This window comes from Maylandia zebra, linkage group LG23, assembly GCF_041146795.1.
Source record: "Maylandia zebra isolate NMK-2024a linkage group LG23, Mzebra_GT3a, whole genome shotgun sequence".
Lineage (NCBI taxonomy): Eukaryota > Metazoa > Chordata > Actinopteri > Cichliformes > Cichlidae > Maylandia > Maylandia zebra.
This window is the reverse complement of record NC_135188.1, coordinates 11993424-12008638: the sequence shown is the minus strand read 5'-3', so window position 1 is coordinate 12008638 and position 15215 is coordinate 11993424. Positions and strand designations below refer to the sequence as shown.

The 15215-nt window shown below is 44.7% G+C and overlaps 1 protein-coding gene across 1 annotated transcript; it reads right to left on the bottom strand.

Annotated features, from left to right (window-relative positions):
• Positions 1 to 4777: 4777 nt before the first annotated feature.
• On the bottom strand, positions 4778 to 14786 carry tmem59l (transmembrane protein 59-like). The gene is made up of 8 exons (XM_014414244.3): positions 14483 to 14786; positions 13464 to 13569; positions 12628 to 12722; positions 12346 to 12498; positions 8323 to 8428; positions 8111 to 8225; positions 7481 to 7598; positions 4778 to 6530 (listed from the first exon to the last, which is right to left on the bottom strand). The coding sequence occupies exons 1-8, from the start codon at positions 14645 to 14647 to the stop codon at positions 6372 to 6374; spliced, it is 1017 nt and encodes a 338-aa protein (XP_014269730.1). The 5' UTR covers positions 14648 to 14786; the 3' UTR covers positions 4778 to 6371.
• Positions 14787 to 15215: the final 429 nt, after the last annotated feature.

Here is a 15215-nt window from a genome sequence, read left to right as displayed (position 1 = left end):
TGTATGTATGCGTGTGGGGGGGATTTTTCACCCCCTCCACAAAAACACAAAAGTTTCCAGCATGTCGGAGCTTATCTGACACACAATCACATCCACCCTGACACTTGTCACACACAGTTGGTGTGACTCAGACGGCTGCAGAGCTGACAGGTTTCATCACACACACACACACACACACACACACACACACACACACACACACACACACACACACACACACACACACACACCATAGCTCCATTCAAGACTTTAATTTTAAAATGCGTCCACCCCCAAGTAGTCAGAATATTGCGTGGCTGGGGAAAACGTGGACCCTTTTGCGTGGGTGCCAAATAAACCCACCTGCAAAGGCGTAAGTTTCAGCTGTGTCATGTATAATATTAATATTTTAAAAAGCCTATTTGCACCCATTTGCCTATTAATACCATTACTCGCGCTATTAGCGCAGCTTTATTTAACTTCTCATCTCCAGGTCACTTCCGTGCGAGCGCGTGAACACATTACATGTTCATCATTTTCTCTGAGTGTAATATTTGAGATAAATTATTCACAAATATACACGACAATGGAGCATCCAATCAATCCCCCTGATGAACTCTCCTTCTCCTTCCCTTAACTGTCTCTGGCTGTCGCTCCTCTCTCATTATTCTGTTCATTTTCACAGTCTCTCACACACACGCGGCTCTGTGTAGACCCCGTGTTTGTGTGTGTTTGTGTGTGTGTGTGTGTGTGTGGTGGCTTGTTTAATGCACTGCAGGTTGGTTCCTGCAGCAGGTCTGGCCAGATAAGAGCAGCACACAGCTTTCTGCTGGGAGGGAGAGCGAGAGAGGAACATTACCTCTTCACTCACATAAACCATTAAATTGTAATAATGGGGCCACCAGCGCTCAAACCTGGTTCCATAGCGCCCCCTAAGGGCGCTTAGCTGAGGGACACCTGACTGTCGGGGTCTCAGATGCGCCCCAAGGCTGAATGACACGCTGATGACAATGACTTGGTGATCAGAGAGGAAACAGAGAATAATTTGGAGCTTTGGATTCACAGTTGCTGTTCTCTTTGTTGTGCTGTGGGGCAAAGCGGAAGACTTGCACACACACAAATAACAAATTACATTTACATTAAGCCTTTTTTTTTCATTGACCGACTCCACCAGAAGCATCTGTGAGAGCAAAGAGGCAGCTCTGAAGCTGCGCTCAGATCATCGTATAGAGAGAGCAGATTCAGTTTCCTTGACCTCAGCCTTGATGTATGAAATTCAAATTCAAATTCAAATTCAATGACATCCATGTGCTTTGAGCCAAATACCTCCTGGTCCCTGATGCTGCAGGGAAGCAGCGCCGAGACCCTCAGTTACTAAATGGTCGTCCACACGCTGTGTTCAAAGTACAGACAGAGCTCTCGTCAGGTCATAAATGTCAGCTCGTGCGACGTGTGTTGTCCGAGCCCGAGGCAGCAAGGACCATAAGGTCTCAGTTTATCTTTCCCTGCGTCCACACGGAAGGCCTGATTGTGGCGTGCAGAGCGAGAGTGAGACAGCAGTGCCCATTTGCATTAAATGAGTCAGCGCGTCTGTGTGAAAAGAACAATCCGTTACTTTATTTTTCGTCAACAGACAGAAAAATAAATAAAAAATGTATTTTTAACCAGACCTGATAGTCTCACTCACAGAAAACCTCTCTCCCCCACTCTCTCCAGTTTGTTATCAGTGAGATCCCACCGCTGCCAAATCATTCAGTGCACACAGAGCGAAGGCCAGCTCGGTCAAGTTCCTGGAGTGGTGCTACAGCAGGCAATTTTTCTCTCTTTACCTAAAGTGTCTGAATGTATGGCCGACAGATCTGAGCTTTAATCCGTCTCCTGGATGGCTGAGTGTGAAGTTAAAGACACAGATTTGCACCTTGCACCTTGAGGAGTTGAGCTCATATGACAAAACAAAAGAATACTCCCAGAATATTCCATCCTCACCTTCCCGGCCCCTGCCTTTGTCTTCATCTTAACTCACTCTGATTCCCTTCACTTACGGGCCTGTTTTACCTGTCGTCACTTGTTGGCACACACAAGCACGGCAGTGTTAATAGAGAGCGCTGCCTTCACAGACACACCATGCATGGTGACCAGTGACAGCAGCACCACCACCCACTTCAAACTGTATCCTGCCAAAACATCACTGGGTGGTGTAATATCACACCCTCGTGTAGAGAAGCTTCTTCCCTTTGATTATGTGTCACAGCTGAGGCATGTTTTGATATTTCCTTCCGTCTGTCTGTCTTTCACACAGCCATCCAGCATGTTATGCTAATTGGACACATGCACTGGAAGCTCTGTTGTGTTGCCCTTGTTTTGTGGTGTTTGATTATGAATTCAATGTATCTCGTCTGTTTTTGATGCTGTGACAGAGACACATAAGAAAATGTCCTCTTCTCTTCTCTTCTCTTCTCTTCTCTTCTGACTGAGCTGAAGAACTTCATTGCATGTGTTTGTCTCCTGCAGGTGAATGCAGGTAGATGCATCCTTTCTTCTCTCAGCACTTTGTCCCAGTAGCTTTATTTTGAAATACTCGGTTACCCCTGGGAGTCCTCTCGTAATGGCACAGTTATATAGAGTTGTCTTCACATACAGGAGTATTCTCTAAGGAAGAGTGTCTGATGTGAAAAGAACTAAATACAACCTCTTTTCTCTGTAGCATTAAGAATCTTAAAAATAATCCCACTCACGTTTAGATGAATGAGCTTGAGCAGGATTCAGGATTTTAAAAATAGCAGAAAGTCCTATAATCACCCTCCCACCAAACCTCTGCTGCCACCAAGTGGACTGAAATAGTTATTACACAATGAAGAGAGCCTGTCAGTGGAAATTCTATCTATCTATCTATCTATCTATCTATCTATCTATCTATCTATCTATCTATCTATCTATCTATCTATCTATCTATCTATCTATCTATCTATCTATCTATCTATCTATCTATCTATCTATCTATCTATCTATCTACATAGGATGCTTTACAATGACAATAATTAATAAAGTAGTCCAACTTTGTATTCTTTAACAGCAAATAAGGAAATGACTGATTATAAAAACTATGAATGAACAGTGTCTGGTGGCTTAAAATTGCAACATATTTTCATAAAGTGTTGCAGATGATTAATAAAAAGGTTAATGGTGTAAACATCGTTTCGAAGGCTATTATAGAGCTGAAATGAATGTTTATTTAAGAGAAGTTGTGTGAGTGAGTATGAGCCAGGTGGGGTGTCCTGGTTCATTGTTGTCACTTTTATTAGCAGAATAACATTACGACCGGTGACGGGTAAAGTGGATAACATGGATTATCTCTTCATCTGTGAGTGGGCGGGGCACATCAGGGAGCAAGTGAACATTTTGTCTTCAGAGCTGATGTTCGAAGCAGGGAAAATAGGCGAGTGTGAGTGCGTTTGACAGTATGGTGTCTTGTGGGGTGTTCTCGGTCTGCAGCGGTCAGTGTCTATTAAAAGGTCCAAGGAAAGAACAGCGGCGACCCAGAGACAGGGTCATGGGCGGCCAAGGCTCACTGGAGCGAAGGCCGGCCCGGGTGGTCCTACCTGGTAGATGAGCTGCTATCGCTCAAACTTTCATGGAAACGGTGCTCCCCGATGGCTGTGGTCTCTTTTGGCAGGATAATGCACTGAAAGCAAAAATGGTTCCGGATTGATTGAGGAGCACAAAATCGACTTTGAGGTGTTGACATCCTTCACATTCAGTCCAGTCGAGCATCTGTGGGATGTGCTGGACAAACAAGTTGGATCCACGGAGGCTTCACCTCACAGCTGACACCACAGCACCACAGCTGGAGACTAGTGGAGGCAGCAATATTAGGCAGGTGGAAATAATGACTGCTGTATGGTGAGTGTGGTTTTTACACACTGGGGCTGAGAATGGGCTCACTGATCAGTAAAAATATATATTATAAAACAACTCTAACATAAAAATAAATAATACACGAAAAGTTAAAAGTCATAATTTAACATAGTTGTTATCGACTCTTATGATATTATACACTATTAAAAATATATACATTTCAAAAATAATTATTTGATATTAAACAAACTAATGACAAAATAGCAAAATGATTAGTCAATTAATTTTCCTGTTTGTTGGAAACTGAAAACAAATTATTTACTAGATTAATTTAGCTTATAAGCTAAATAAGCTTTAAGCATTTTAAAGCTTATTTAAAAATGTTATTAGTGTGACTGAATAATGAATTCAGGTGGGCTGCCTGTCTTGGCCGTATAAAAGTGAATAACAACATTTCAGCCTGATGACCTTTTCGCCCGCACCATGGGACCCGCTCTGTTCAGGCTGGGGGACATGTTCAGCAGCGACACATGTGAGTGACGTTCATGTGTTCATTTACTGTTTGGGTGCTTCTGAAATAATCTGTGTAGTGTGTCCGGCTGTGGCTCGGAAGTTAGAGGAGGTTGGACGGTTGGTGGTTCGATCCCCGGCTCCTCCAGTCTGCACGTTGAAGCCCTAATGGTCCCCAGAGCACCCACTGGACTGCGTGTGCGGCGTCACGGTTAGAAAGTGCTTAAAGGCTTAGAATAAAGCACTGTATGAATGTGATTTCAGTGTAGCGTTATATAAGTACCGGACCATTTGCCATTAATCTTCTGCTCTCCATGCTACCGTTAAGCCTGATATTATTTCTGTCTTTACGAGCTTCACACACACGCTGACACAAGCACGCACGAGTGCGCGCTTTGTCTGAGGTTTTCTATAGGAATGAAAAAAATCACGCTTACCATGAAAACACTTTATTTCATCATGTTGTATCGTTTCATTGAAAATTAACAGACCAGTAAAAAGGAAACAATACAGTTTGAAATCCATCTTCACGTTCCTTGCGGCATACCTCCGGCACAGATATCGATCGGATGGCTTTTTAAAAAATTATTATTAAGAGTCCTTCCTGTATATCATGAGGATATTGTCATTCGTTATTACGCATTCTATTCAAGGTTTACAGTAATATGAACACAAAAAAATCACAAGTCTACAGTAGAGTTGTGCCGTAGTGGCGAGCGGTTAAGATAAACTATCAAAGAATCACTTGCATGCACGCTTTTTTGTCTACATAGCCTGGATTAAAAGAGAGCGCTACAGGACATCTAAAGCACTGAGAGGAAAACAGAAAATCTTTTCTAAGACTGCGACTGTGCTCAATAACAAAGGTCTGTGTTAAAAGCTTTGCATTACACACTGTTACAGAGGGAATCCATCAGTATGTGCTCCTAGGACATACAAAATAGTCAGCTATTAGAAAGCACATATAACAGCTATGAAGTCTTGAAGTGATAGAAGAGCAATAACAGAATAATTATCATCATAATAATAACAATAGCATTATTAATAATATAGCAACAGGTGTGATCTGTCTTTGTGTGTGTGTCTCTCTCTAGCTGATGTTACAGTAGTTTACATACAGACTAATTACATTTGCATGATGACTGAACTGTACATGGTACTGCAAAAACACTAACGGGTAACTCACTTTGATGACTCGGAATATAACGAGGAGAAAATAAATTAAGGTCGATTTTTGCTCATTTTTAAAGACGGCGTCCGGTTTAAGATTTAATTCGAGCTGTGTGAAAAGACAAAGATCCAGAAAACACACGGGACTGAGGCGACGAGAGACGCCGACGTGCTGTTTTTGTACCTCTGAACCCGGCGAGGGTCACTCACCTGAGAACCGTTTCACGCTGCCGAGACGCGAATCTCAATTCCGAGGCCATTTCTGCACAGATCACGGTGCTGACTGAGTAAACGGATCATAAACTGCGAGGGATTACTCTCAGAGTGTTTCGCTCACCTTTCATTCATCTTCCTTTCCTCTCAGAGCTGTTTCTCCCTCTTTGCTGTGAGCAAGCCACTAATTAATCCAAACTCTCTGAGAACGAGGGAAATTGAATCTAAGATGAAGCTCCGCGTTTGTCTTCTTGTCCACACTTGACGAATGACACGAGCGCTCTCGGCTGCGGTCTGTCCTCTCTGCTTGTCTCGCGCGTGGCTCGGAGACGAGACTCATCAATAAGCAATGAGCGGGCTAACCATTAGGGAACGACCTCGCTTGACGAAACCTGGATTGTACAAAGTAATGAAATGCATGACAGGTGGAGCTGACACAGAAAAAAACCCAACTGACTGACACGAGCTAGATGTTTGTGTGAGATCACTTTAAAAGATGGAGGGTGCCATGCTCTTAAGAATATGTTTCTTTAAAATTCTGCTGATGGAGTAAGCATCGTAATGTGTTTCTTTCACCCCACCCCTCTTCTCCGACGAGCCTCAGAGTTTAGTCACCCGCTGAAGCGAGACAGCCGCTCTCCATCCTAAACGCACGTTTTGTTCAAGTCGACCTTCACCGGCAGCGGCCCAGCTTCCTGGCTCTCCTCCGATTGCTTTACGGTGACGGCGATGACGGGACTCAGGTGGTACGGGTTGACCTTGTGGGCGTTTTCCAGAAACTCTTTATCTCCGTTGATACTCAGCTAAAAAGATACAAAGAATTTTTTTTTTTTTTTTTAAAGGCACATAATACCATATGGCGTGGATAAACTGACAGTTCTAGGAAAGCGTTTGTGTACTGCTGTGATTTAAAAGCTCCTTTTTCTAAAGGGAAGAGAAGGCACACGTCTGAGGTTTGACAGTAGCCGACAGCTTCAGCGATGGAAAGAGGAGATTTCTACCTGTATCCTGTTTTGCTTTGTTTTTCATGGATTTTTACCGCAGGCGTTTTGAGGATCCAGGACAAAAATGTGAGACCTGACAAACACACATCTGTGTATTCCCAGTTTATCAGAGTCAAATATATAAAAAATTCTTCAAAGTCTAAGTTGGTAATGCTGCGATTATCTAATGTTTGAAACATTCCCTTTTCTTTAAAGCTTTCTGAGAAGACTGAAGAACTCGTCACGACGTACGTCCTCCAGTGCATTCACAGCATGTTTGCATACACAGCAGCTTTTATTTACTCATAATTACAACTTGTGTAAACTATCAACAGATAAATAAATCAAATAAAACTTGTATGTGTGGCTGAGATATGTTCAGTAACAAAGCAAAGTGAGACACCGGAGTGCACAAAACATGCTTGTGATGATCCAGCCTGGTAGCATGTTTTAAGGCTGTGACAGGCTGCAGATGAAGTGCGCCTCACTAACGACTAATGGATTGGATGAGCAGAAAGGGAAGACCGGGAGAAGACATGCTAGCTGCTGTGGATGGGAAATGCTGATAAGAATCAGATATCAAAGCAATGTTTATGCCGCCTTCCTGGAATGAAATCCAGACTCAGACAGAAGTGGGCTGTTGTTTGGTTTGTGTTACTTTAAAGGTGTCCTTAAGGAGCTCCGAGATTAGAAAACACAGGTGCACTGCCCACCCAGGCAGAGCAGAATTCAAGATTTAATGTTGATTCATTTCTTTTCCAAATGTGTACCTGTGTCTTGATGTGCTGCTCCGGTGCGGTAACGAGGCTGGCACAGCTGAGCCACAGCATGACCATGATAGACAGGAAGAGACAAGCAGCTAAAATCCACCGTGGAAGGCCAGAACGTCTGCAGAAGGAAGCGGGGGAGCAGGGGAGGGCGTTAGAATGAGGTGGGCCAGAAAGACCGAGAAGATCGCCAAATTATACATAAATGCGCCGCAGATGTTGCATAGACTTAAATAGCATCTCGTTAATGCAATTAAAGTTCAAAGTCAAAGAATCAGAGAGGTATTTTTCTGCATGTTGAAACTCGTTTAGTGAAAGAATCACTTTATTTGATTCTCTGTGGTTTTAAATGGCGTTTTATGAGTTTTGCAAACAGGATGAACTTCATCTGTTCAGCTGTCTTTGTCAGTTAGGACGTCAGTGTAAGGTCGGGGAGTTAAATGTGTCCACTGCCAAACACTGCGCGATACTGCAGCTCTGTTAGCTGTGCTAGATTAGCTTCATCAAACAGGTTTCAAGTGTCTTTAGGTTCATTTTCATGCAGGCTCCAAGGAACGCTTGTGTAAAAGCAATTTAAATTTATGATAAACGCCCTGCTTAAATCATTTAATTGGTGATTTTCCACAGTGTCACCTGGACATGCAGCCGAGGAAGTCGTGCTCAGATGCGAGGTCCTCCGGGTGCTGGACGGCGTGTTTCCCTTTCGCTGCAGCTTTGGGAGTTCCCTTCTCCCCGTGTCCCCTCGCACCTGACACACAGTTAAAAAAGTGGACATCAGTTCTAGCTGAAACAACAAATGGTGGGATATTGCAGAAGCATGGATGTGCGGAGCATTTTGGTCTAACCGTGGGGCCTCTGGGTGTGAGAGTGGACCTGAGGCCAGGGTTTGTCTGCCACGCTGGATCGAGGAGCCTGCAGCTCGGGCAGAGAGTACTCCATCTCTGGCTGGCTCTGAGGAGAGGAAAACAGCATCAGAGGAGCTCCTAAGCGATGAGAAAAGTCAGAGCAAACACATAGAAACCCCACAGAAGGCATCCAGGTGATCCTACGTCACCTTAAGGTCACGATTATAGTGAAAACCTTTAACATTCAGTTAATCTTTGCGGAAATTCTGACTTTGGACACAAAACACCTGCTTCTCTTTTCTCTCCTTCATACAAAGATTTGAGATTCTTACCCACAGACAGCCCTGGAGCTGGAAGGATGATTCAAACTTGTATTCAAGGACATTTCAGCCCTTTAAGAGCCGTCTGTGAGGGTACAGTCTACAAACGCTCCCCGTGAGTTTCTCAGTATAACGACAGAGTCTTTCCGGACTCTGAATCTTTCTCCTCTGTTCAGTAAAAGTTCATTTATTCGTACTTCAGCATTTAACGTCGTGTGAAACCAACGCCGTCATTAGAATTCGTTTTTTCAAGCATGCTCAGTTTCCTTTTCTCTCAGACACTGAAATAAGTTCACTAAAGCTCCTTTTAGTGGGACACCATCTCTGAAAAACATCTTTTTAAACCCACATAGAGCCTGCTGTTGCCATTTGCACTGTTGTGTGTTTCATTACGTGCGCGATGTTTTCGGTTCCCCTGGAGAACTCATTAAAAGAGGATTTTGCCTCCCTACTGCTGACCCTCCCTCCACTCTAAACAGCGGCTGTAGTCAGTTGTAACGATACTATTGCTGGCCTCAGCAACAGCACACTCTCACAGGCCTACTAACAGCACAACACATCCCCGTGGAGTGTCTTCTTCCCCATTATTCATCCATTCGGACACTCGACGGGATCTGAAACCTCTTGCTGTGTCGGACACTATAATCGAGGATCATTTTCACTTTATTCTTTACTTTGTTTTGGAAATGAGTGATCTGCTAACTTAGTGAGTGATTTCAGTCACATGACCAGAGCAGCAAAGGACTGCTGACGCGCTGCAAGTCACTCTGGAAACTGAGTTTATTCTCACTCATTTTCAGTGGCGGTCCTAGCCTGTTTGGTGCCCCGGGCAAACACTCCCTCTTCCGCGCATGTTCTCGCTTCGCTTGTGGGGGTGTCCTCCACGACGTGTTTGTCAGATAAACTGGTCGTAGCTGTGGATCTGAGAGCGTGTGTGGATGTTTATCGTCCCCTGTCCAGGGTGTACCTCAGATTTCGAGCCTTCCTGTTCTGTGGCCAAGAGTATTTCACCGTGCCTATGCAGGAAACATGCACTAACATATGCATACGGGGGGGACTATTGTGCTACCCTTTTGAAGGAAAAAAACATGTACACCTCCCCCATTCCATCTCACAGTCCTGATCAATCAACATCAAGAAGGGATCCAAGTTAAACTGTGATTGTCATCCACACCCTTGCTCCCTGCAGCAGCTCTGCATCCAGCACACGTGTCGCTTGTGTCCGTGTTTATGTCAGTATTTATTCACCGCACACAGAGTTCAATTTGTTTGTTAACAAAAACCACGGCTCAGCTGGAAGAGGCGCTTAATCGATCCATTTTGTTTCAAACGCTCTTCTCCCGCCACCTCATCGAGGGCTGAACTGTCAAAACAACAAGGTGGTGTTGAGAAGGGATAAAGAGGTCTGCTTTGCAAGTCTTTCTTTAAAATTACAAGTTTGTTTTTCCCTTCAGTAGGAATAACTAAGAATCGTATACTGTCTGGTTCCTGTGAGCCGCCTGCTTGTTTTTATGATGCTTGCTCATATTATTATCCTCGCAGCATGGTGTCAGGCAAAGCTCTCTGTATACAGTCAGCCTGTAATGGACAGCCATGTCATTTTTATTTCAGGCAACAGTGGTTTATTCCCCCCTCCTCTCTGCTGTCCCGATCCTTAGCCCGACTTTTTCTGTTGTTTCAACACTCGGGGAGTCAATCTGTCGAGTTGGTGGCGGTTCGCCAGCTGCCCACTAAACACAGGCCTGATAGTTTTCTCACTGCCTCTCGGAGCCTGCTGGTTTCCCCCTGCTGCTCCAGTCTGCGTGTCGCTGCCATAAAGAGCAAACATCCATCACCGAGTCCAAAAGAAATGTCGGTAATTTCATATTCTGCGCTTGCTCCATCGCCATATATGAGGTTGAGAATTACAGCCCAGCGTAGACACACATTTTTATACCTAATAATGAATTTCAGCATAACAGACAGCTCTGTGTTACACAGAAGCCTTTGTGTATGCGTTAGAGTGCATAAATACTATCATTTCCCACAGAAGCCTTTAATTATGTAGCTTTAACTGCCATTGAAGTCACTTATACAAACGGGAAAACACTTGGGAGAGATGGTTTTTGATTTTGGAGGATCTGTCTGGGCAGTCGGTGGTTAAACAGACCCAATCTTATTTTAGCTTTAATGTAGAGGTGGTTTACTGTGTTGGCTTTAACAAAAAAAGATACACTAACATCTGAATTTACTCTTTTCAAAAACAGAAAACGCGACAAATGCTGAATCTTTTTTCCACTCTGCATCTAAAGACGCACGGCGATGGATAATGGAGAGGTTTTTTCCAAGTCAGCCAAGGTCACCAGACACACATGACCTCAGCTGTCAATGCAGAAAAGTCTGCATCAGCACCACAGCGGAAGAAGCACTTTCACTTTTTCACTGTTCTTCGGCGTAGTCTGTTCTGTTTAATCTTGCAGTGAGTTTCCATCGTGAGGTGAGCTCAACAGCTGGTCATCAAATATGCATGGCAGCGAGGGGAAGTGACATCATTTAAAAGGAAATTTATAAACAATTAAAGTGCAGTGATGGGGAAAAAAAACCCACCCAGCTCTCTGAATTCAGCCACCTTTCCTCCACCCCGCTGTGTGCCCTTGTTCACTCAACCTTCACAGATGCACTGACTCTAAAATGAGCTGTGGCCCAGGCTGTACACAGTGTATACCAGAGGATACATTTCACAGTTCTAACGGGAAGGAAGCAGAGATGAGCTCATCCAGTAATCTATAAGGGCTCGCTGGCTTGCCTTAACCTCCAATTAAAAACATATGAGGCGTAAAATCGCAGTAAGTAGTCATTTTATATTTTTCCAACACCGGTAGGCAACAGACCCTGCATGAACGAATATATCCTGAATATACTGTGCAGATACTGTGTACATGCAAATTAAAATATTCTGTCTTTCCAGTCACGTGGTGGGAAATTTGTAGAACAGACTGAAGATCTGACCGAAGCAAAAAACAGGATTCCATCTTTTTGGTGGTTTGTCTTAATTTTGAATGCGGGGTAAGAAAAGCGGCGTAAATGCTCACACTGCTGTTTTTATTTACAGGTGACACATTCAGGGCATAACTGAAAAGTAAAACAAACGTTCCTAACAGCCAGCCAGTGATGACGCGTGTGGCTGCCGTGGGATCAATGACCTCAGTGAACATTTTCCTGCATTGCTACTGCAGTCAGATCCAACCCGCAGTTATCTCCTTACATCATTCTTTTATATACAGCTTATGGAAGGGGTGTCCAACATTAGGTCCGGGGGCCTGAATCGACCCAGAGAAGACATCAATCTGGCCTAATTGGTTGGCTTTGTGAATTTATGTGAAGGACATAAATTTTGGTGTTTTCACAAGTTTACAGCTTCTCCTGCTGATGAAGAGCTCCCCCTGTGGCCACTCACAATGCACCGAGGTAATTAAATTACATATTAAACACATTTACGTCTTTACAGTTTAAGCCCTAAGAGTCGTCAGCATTTCTGATGAAATTGCTTCTCTGTCTTACATTAAGGTATCTCACTGTGGAGTTAAACTTGTTTACACTGACAGAAATTGGAGTTTCACTGGTTCGGCTAACATATCAAAGCTGTATGTGGCCCACAGTGTAAAATGAGTTTGACATCCCTGCTCTATGGTGTTCCCTGTCTCCCAGTGCCAGCTGGTCCTACCTGGAAAACCACAACCTTGCCGTCGTCAGCCTGCAGGTAGAAGGTCCAGGTGGAGGAAATGAAACTCTGGGCGGAGCTGACAATGTCATTGCACCAGCTGGACACGGCCTCCATCACAGAGGGCGGCTTTGGGCGGAGAGTCATGGCCTTCAGCTGCAGGAGAAAGAGCAGGATGGCAGTGAGGGTGGTCTCCTGTGTACACACTTGTGCCAAGTTTAAACCGACACCTATAAGTTGTGTGTGTCTGGGTGCACCCTTTGAGCACAAAGTGCTCTTTCTCACCTTCCTTCTCTTGATCTCGGGTTCGGAAGGCTGGCTGGCACAGCCGGTGCTGCAGGCCTCCTGCTCCAGCAGCTTAATATATGCCTCCTGGCATGCTGTAGAGAGAGAGAGAGAGGGCGCAGTAGTGAAGTATGACAGAATATATAAAAAAGGAAAAGAGCAAAAGCAGGTTGACAGCGCAGATGAAGGAGCGAGAAAAGAAAGAATGAGCACAAAAGGGAAGTCAGCAGAGAAGAAATAAAACAGGTGAGGGCAGAAAGAACGGACACAACCGAGACGACTTGCTCCACAATGCTGTTACTGAAGCAGGAGGAACCGGGGTATCTGCTGTCTGGACAGCAAATCACATCATTGATTTTCAATACCGCAGTTCAAACAGGGAGAACAGCCTGAAACCCCCCACCCTGACAAAAACGAGCCTGCCAGCTTTCAGGAAACACCGCAGTGTTTACCAGAGCTTTGATGTTGCTCTCCAGATTTTATTTTCAAATCCAGTCCTGTCTTTTCCAACGACTACAAAAACACCAAATTCGAGATAAAAGAGCCATTGTGCTTCGTATGGATAGATAGATAGATAGATAGATAGATAGATAGATAGATAGATAGATAGATAGATAGATAGATAAATAGATAGATAAATAGATAGATAAATAGATAGATAAATAGATAGATAGATAGATAGATAGATAGATAGATAGATAGATAGATAGATAGATAGATAGATAGATAGATAGATAGATAAATAGATAGATAGATAGATAGATAGATAGATAGATAGATAGATAGATAGATAGTCAAGCTAACAGCCCAATGGACAGCTTGACACACTGACTCACCTCCCTGACACTCCTCCCTGCTGGTATTAAAGCCAGCATTGCCATTGACAAACTGGCAGATGGAGTAGAGGCGACAGCCACGGTGACAGGCGTTCATTATGGAGTCCTAGCAGTCAAACAGACAGAAGGGGGGGTTCAAAATTAGAGATGTCTCCTATAGTCTTGGATAAACTCCAGATAACCTTGTTAGGAGCTGTGACATAGATGGGTCATGGCATTCGTAATGACACGGTGCAGCTGTAATATTATGGCCTGACATAAACAGTTTATAAGACGCGTTTAGATGCTGCCAGAGAAAGCTGATGGTAATAAGCGAGCTCCATGAAAATTTTGCAGGATACTGATGTGGTGAGAGGAGGATGCACATTGCTGCATCCTCCTCTCACCACACTTTTGATGCAAATAAAGAAACAGCGTCCTCTGGTGGCCTCGCTGGGAATAGACGAGACAAAAAAGGTTTTTGGCCAGTTTATTACAGCCTTGAGCTTTTCATCATCTTTACTGCGTTTCCGCGCTGATTCGGAGGGAGGGGAAAGGCTGTTTATCCCAAAGCGCGAAGGTGAATGATGGACGCAGAGCTTTGGATCGCAGATTTCAAACCGGGTGTTTGCAGCTCTACCCTTTGCCGCCCTGCAGGGTGTCTGAACCACACCTGAAGGCAGCAGAGGAGGAGAAGGGGGGGAGGGGGGAGACAAACACCCGAGATATAAAATCTGTAATCCACGGAAACTCACAAACCTCACGGTCTCAGCCTGCCGCCCTCCGTCTGGCCTTGTCTGCGTAAACCTGTCTACAAACAGCGGATCCGAGTGGGTCACTGACGCAGTTCACGTCTCGACTGGCCTTTAAGATGCACACAGAAATCAGCTGCATCCATTTTCGGCCTAAGTGCGCCGAAGCGTCCCTGAGGCCCTCGCGCGGACCTAAACACGTTCACTGCGGGTTATCGTGAGCTCTGGCTCCCCCGTTAGTCTGCGCTGCGCGCCGCAGCGGGATGGAGCCTGCCGGGGACAACTTACTTTAGCGGGGCTTTTGTTTCTGATGGTGAGCGCGCACTGCTTCTTGCAGTAATTGATGTCGCCCAGCTGGTCGTCAAACAGATCGGAGGACGCTGCAGCAAGTCCAGCGAGGAGCACGGAGAGCAGGGCCGAGAGCGCGCACATCCTGCCGCCGAGCCGAAGCATGCCAGATCCCGGAGAGAGCCGCGGAGAGTCGCTTTGTGGCGCCACTGCTGCTGCGGATGCTGCTGCTGCCTCAGCCCGGGTCCCGTCTGCCGCTCCGCTGATCTGCCTCTGCCCGTGGCGTCACGCGCATCATCATCATCACGCACGCGCCGTCAAACAGCCTACTCGATCCGCAGAGCAGCCTTTGCTGCAGTGCATAAACGAGCAGCGGAGAGGAAGACCTGACCCACACCTGAGACCTCACAGAGACACAACACGCAACTCACGGTCACGCCTGTTAGAAGAACGGTTTACTGCTGGGTTACCTGAAAAAGGGGGATCATGAAAAAGTTTAACCGATGCTAGTTATAGAAGTATATGTATAGAGTATATGTAGCATAACATAACACAACATAACATAAAATAATATAACATAATGTAACGTATTATAACATAATATAATGTAACATAGTATAATATAATACAATATAATATAACATATAACTGAGAGTATTTGTGAGCATTTGTACCTGAGAGTATCCATATGTTTCTGACAGTATTTGTGAGTATCTGACAGCATCTGTAAGTT

Coding starts and splice junctions, on each gene's coding strand:
- tmem59l (XM_014414244.3), bottom strand. CDS start 14,647: ATGCTTCGGCTCGGCGGCAGGATGTGCGCGCTCTCGGCCCTGCTCTCC. Junction 12,723..13,463: donor CAGGGAGGAGTGTCAGGGAG/GTGAGTCAGTGT, acceptor CTCTCTCTACAG/CATGCCAGGAGGCATATATT. Junction 6,531..7,480: donor AGCAGCACATCAAGACACAG/GTACACATTTGG, acceptor GTATCTTTTTAG/CTGAGTATCAACGGAGATAA.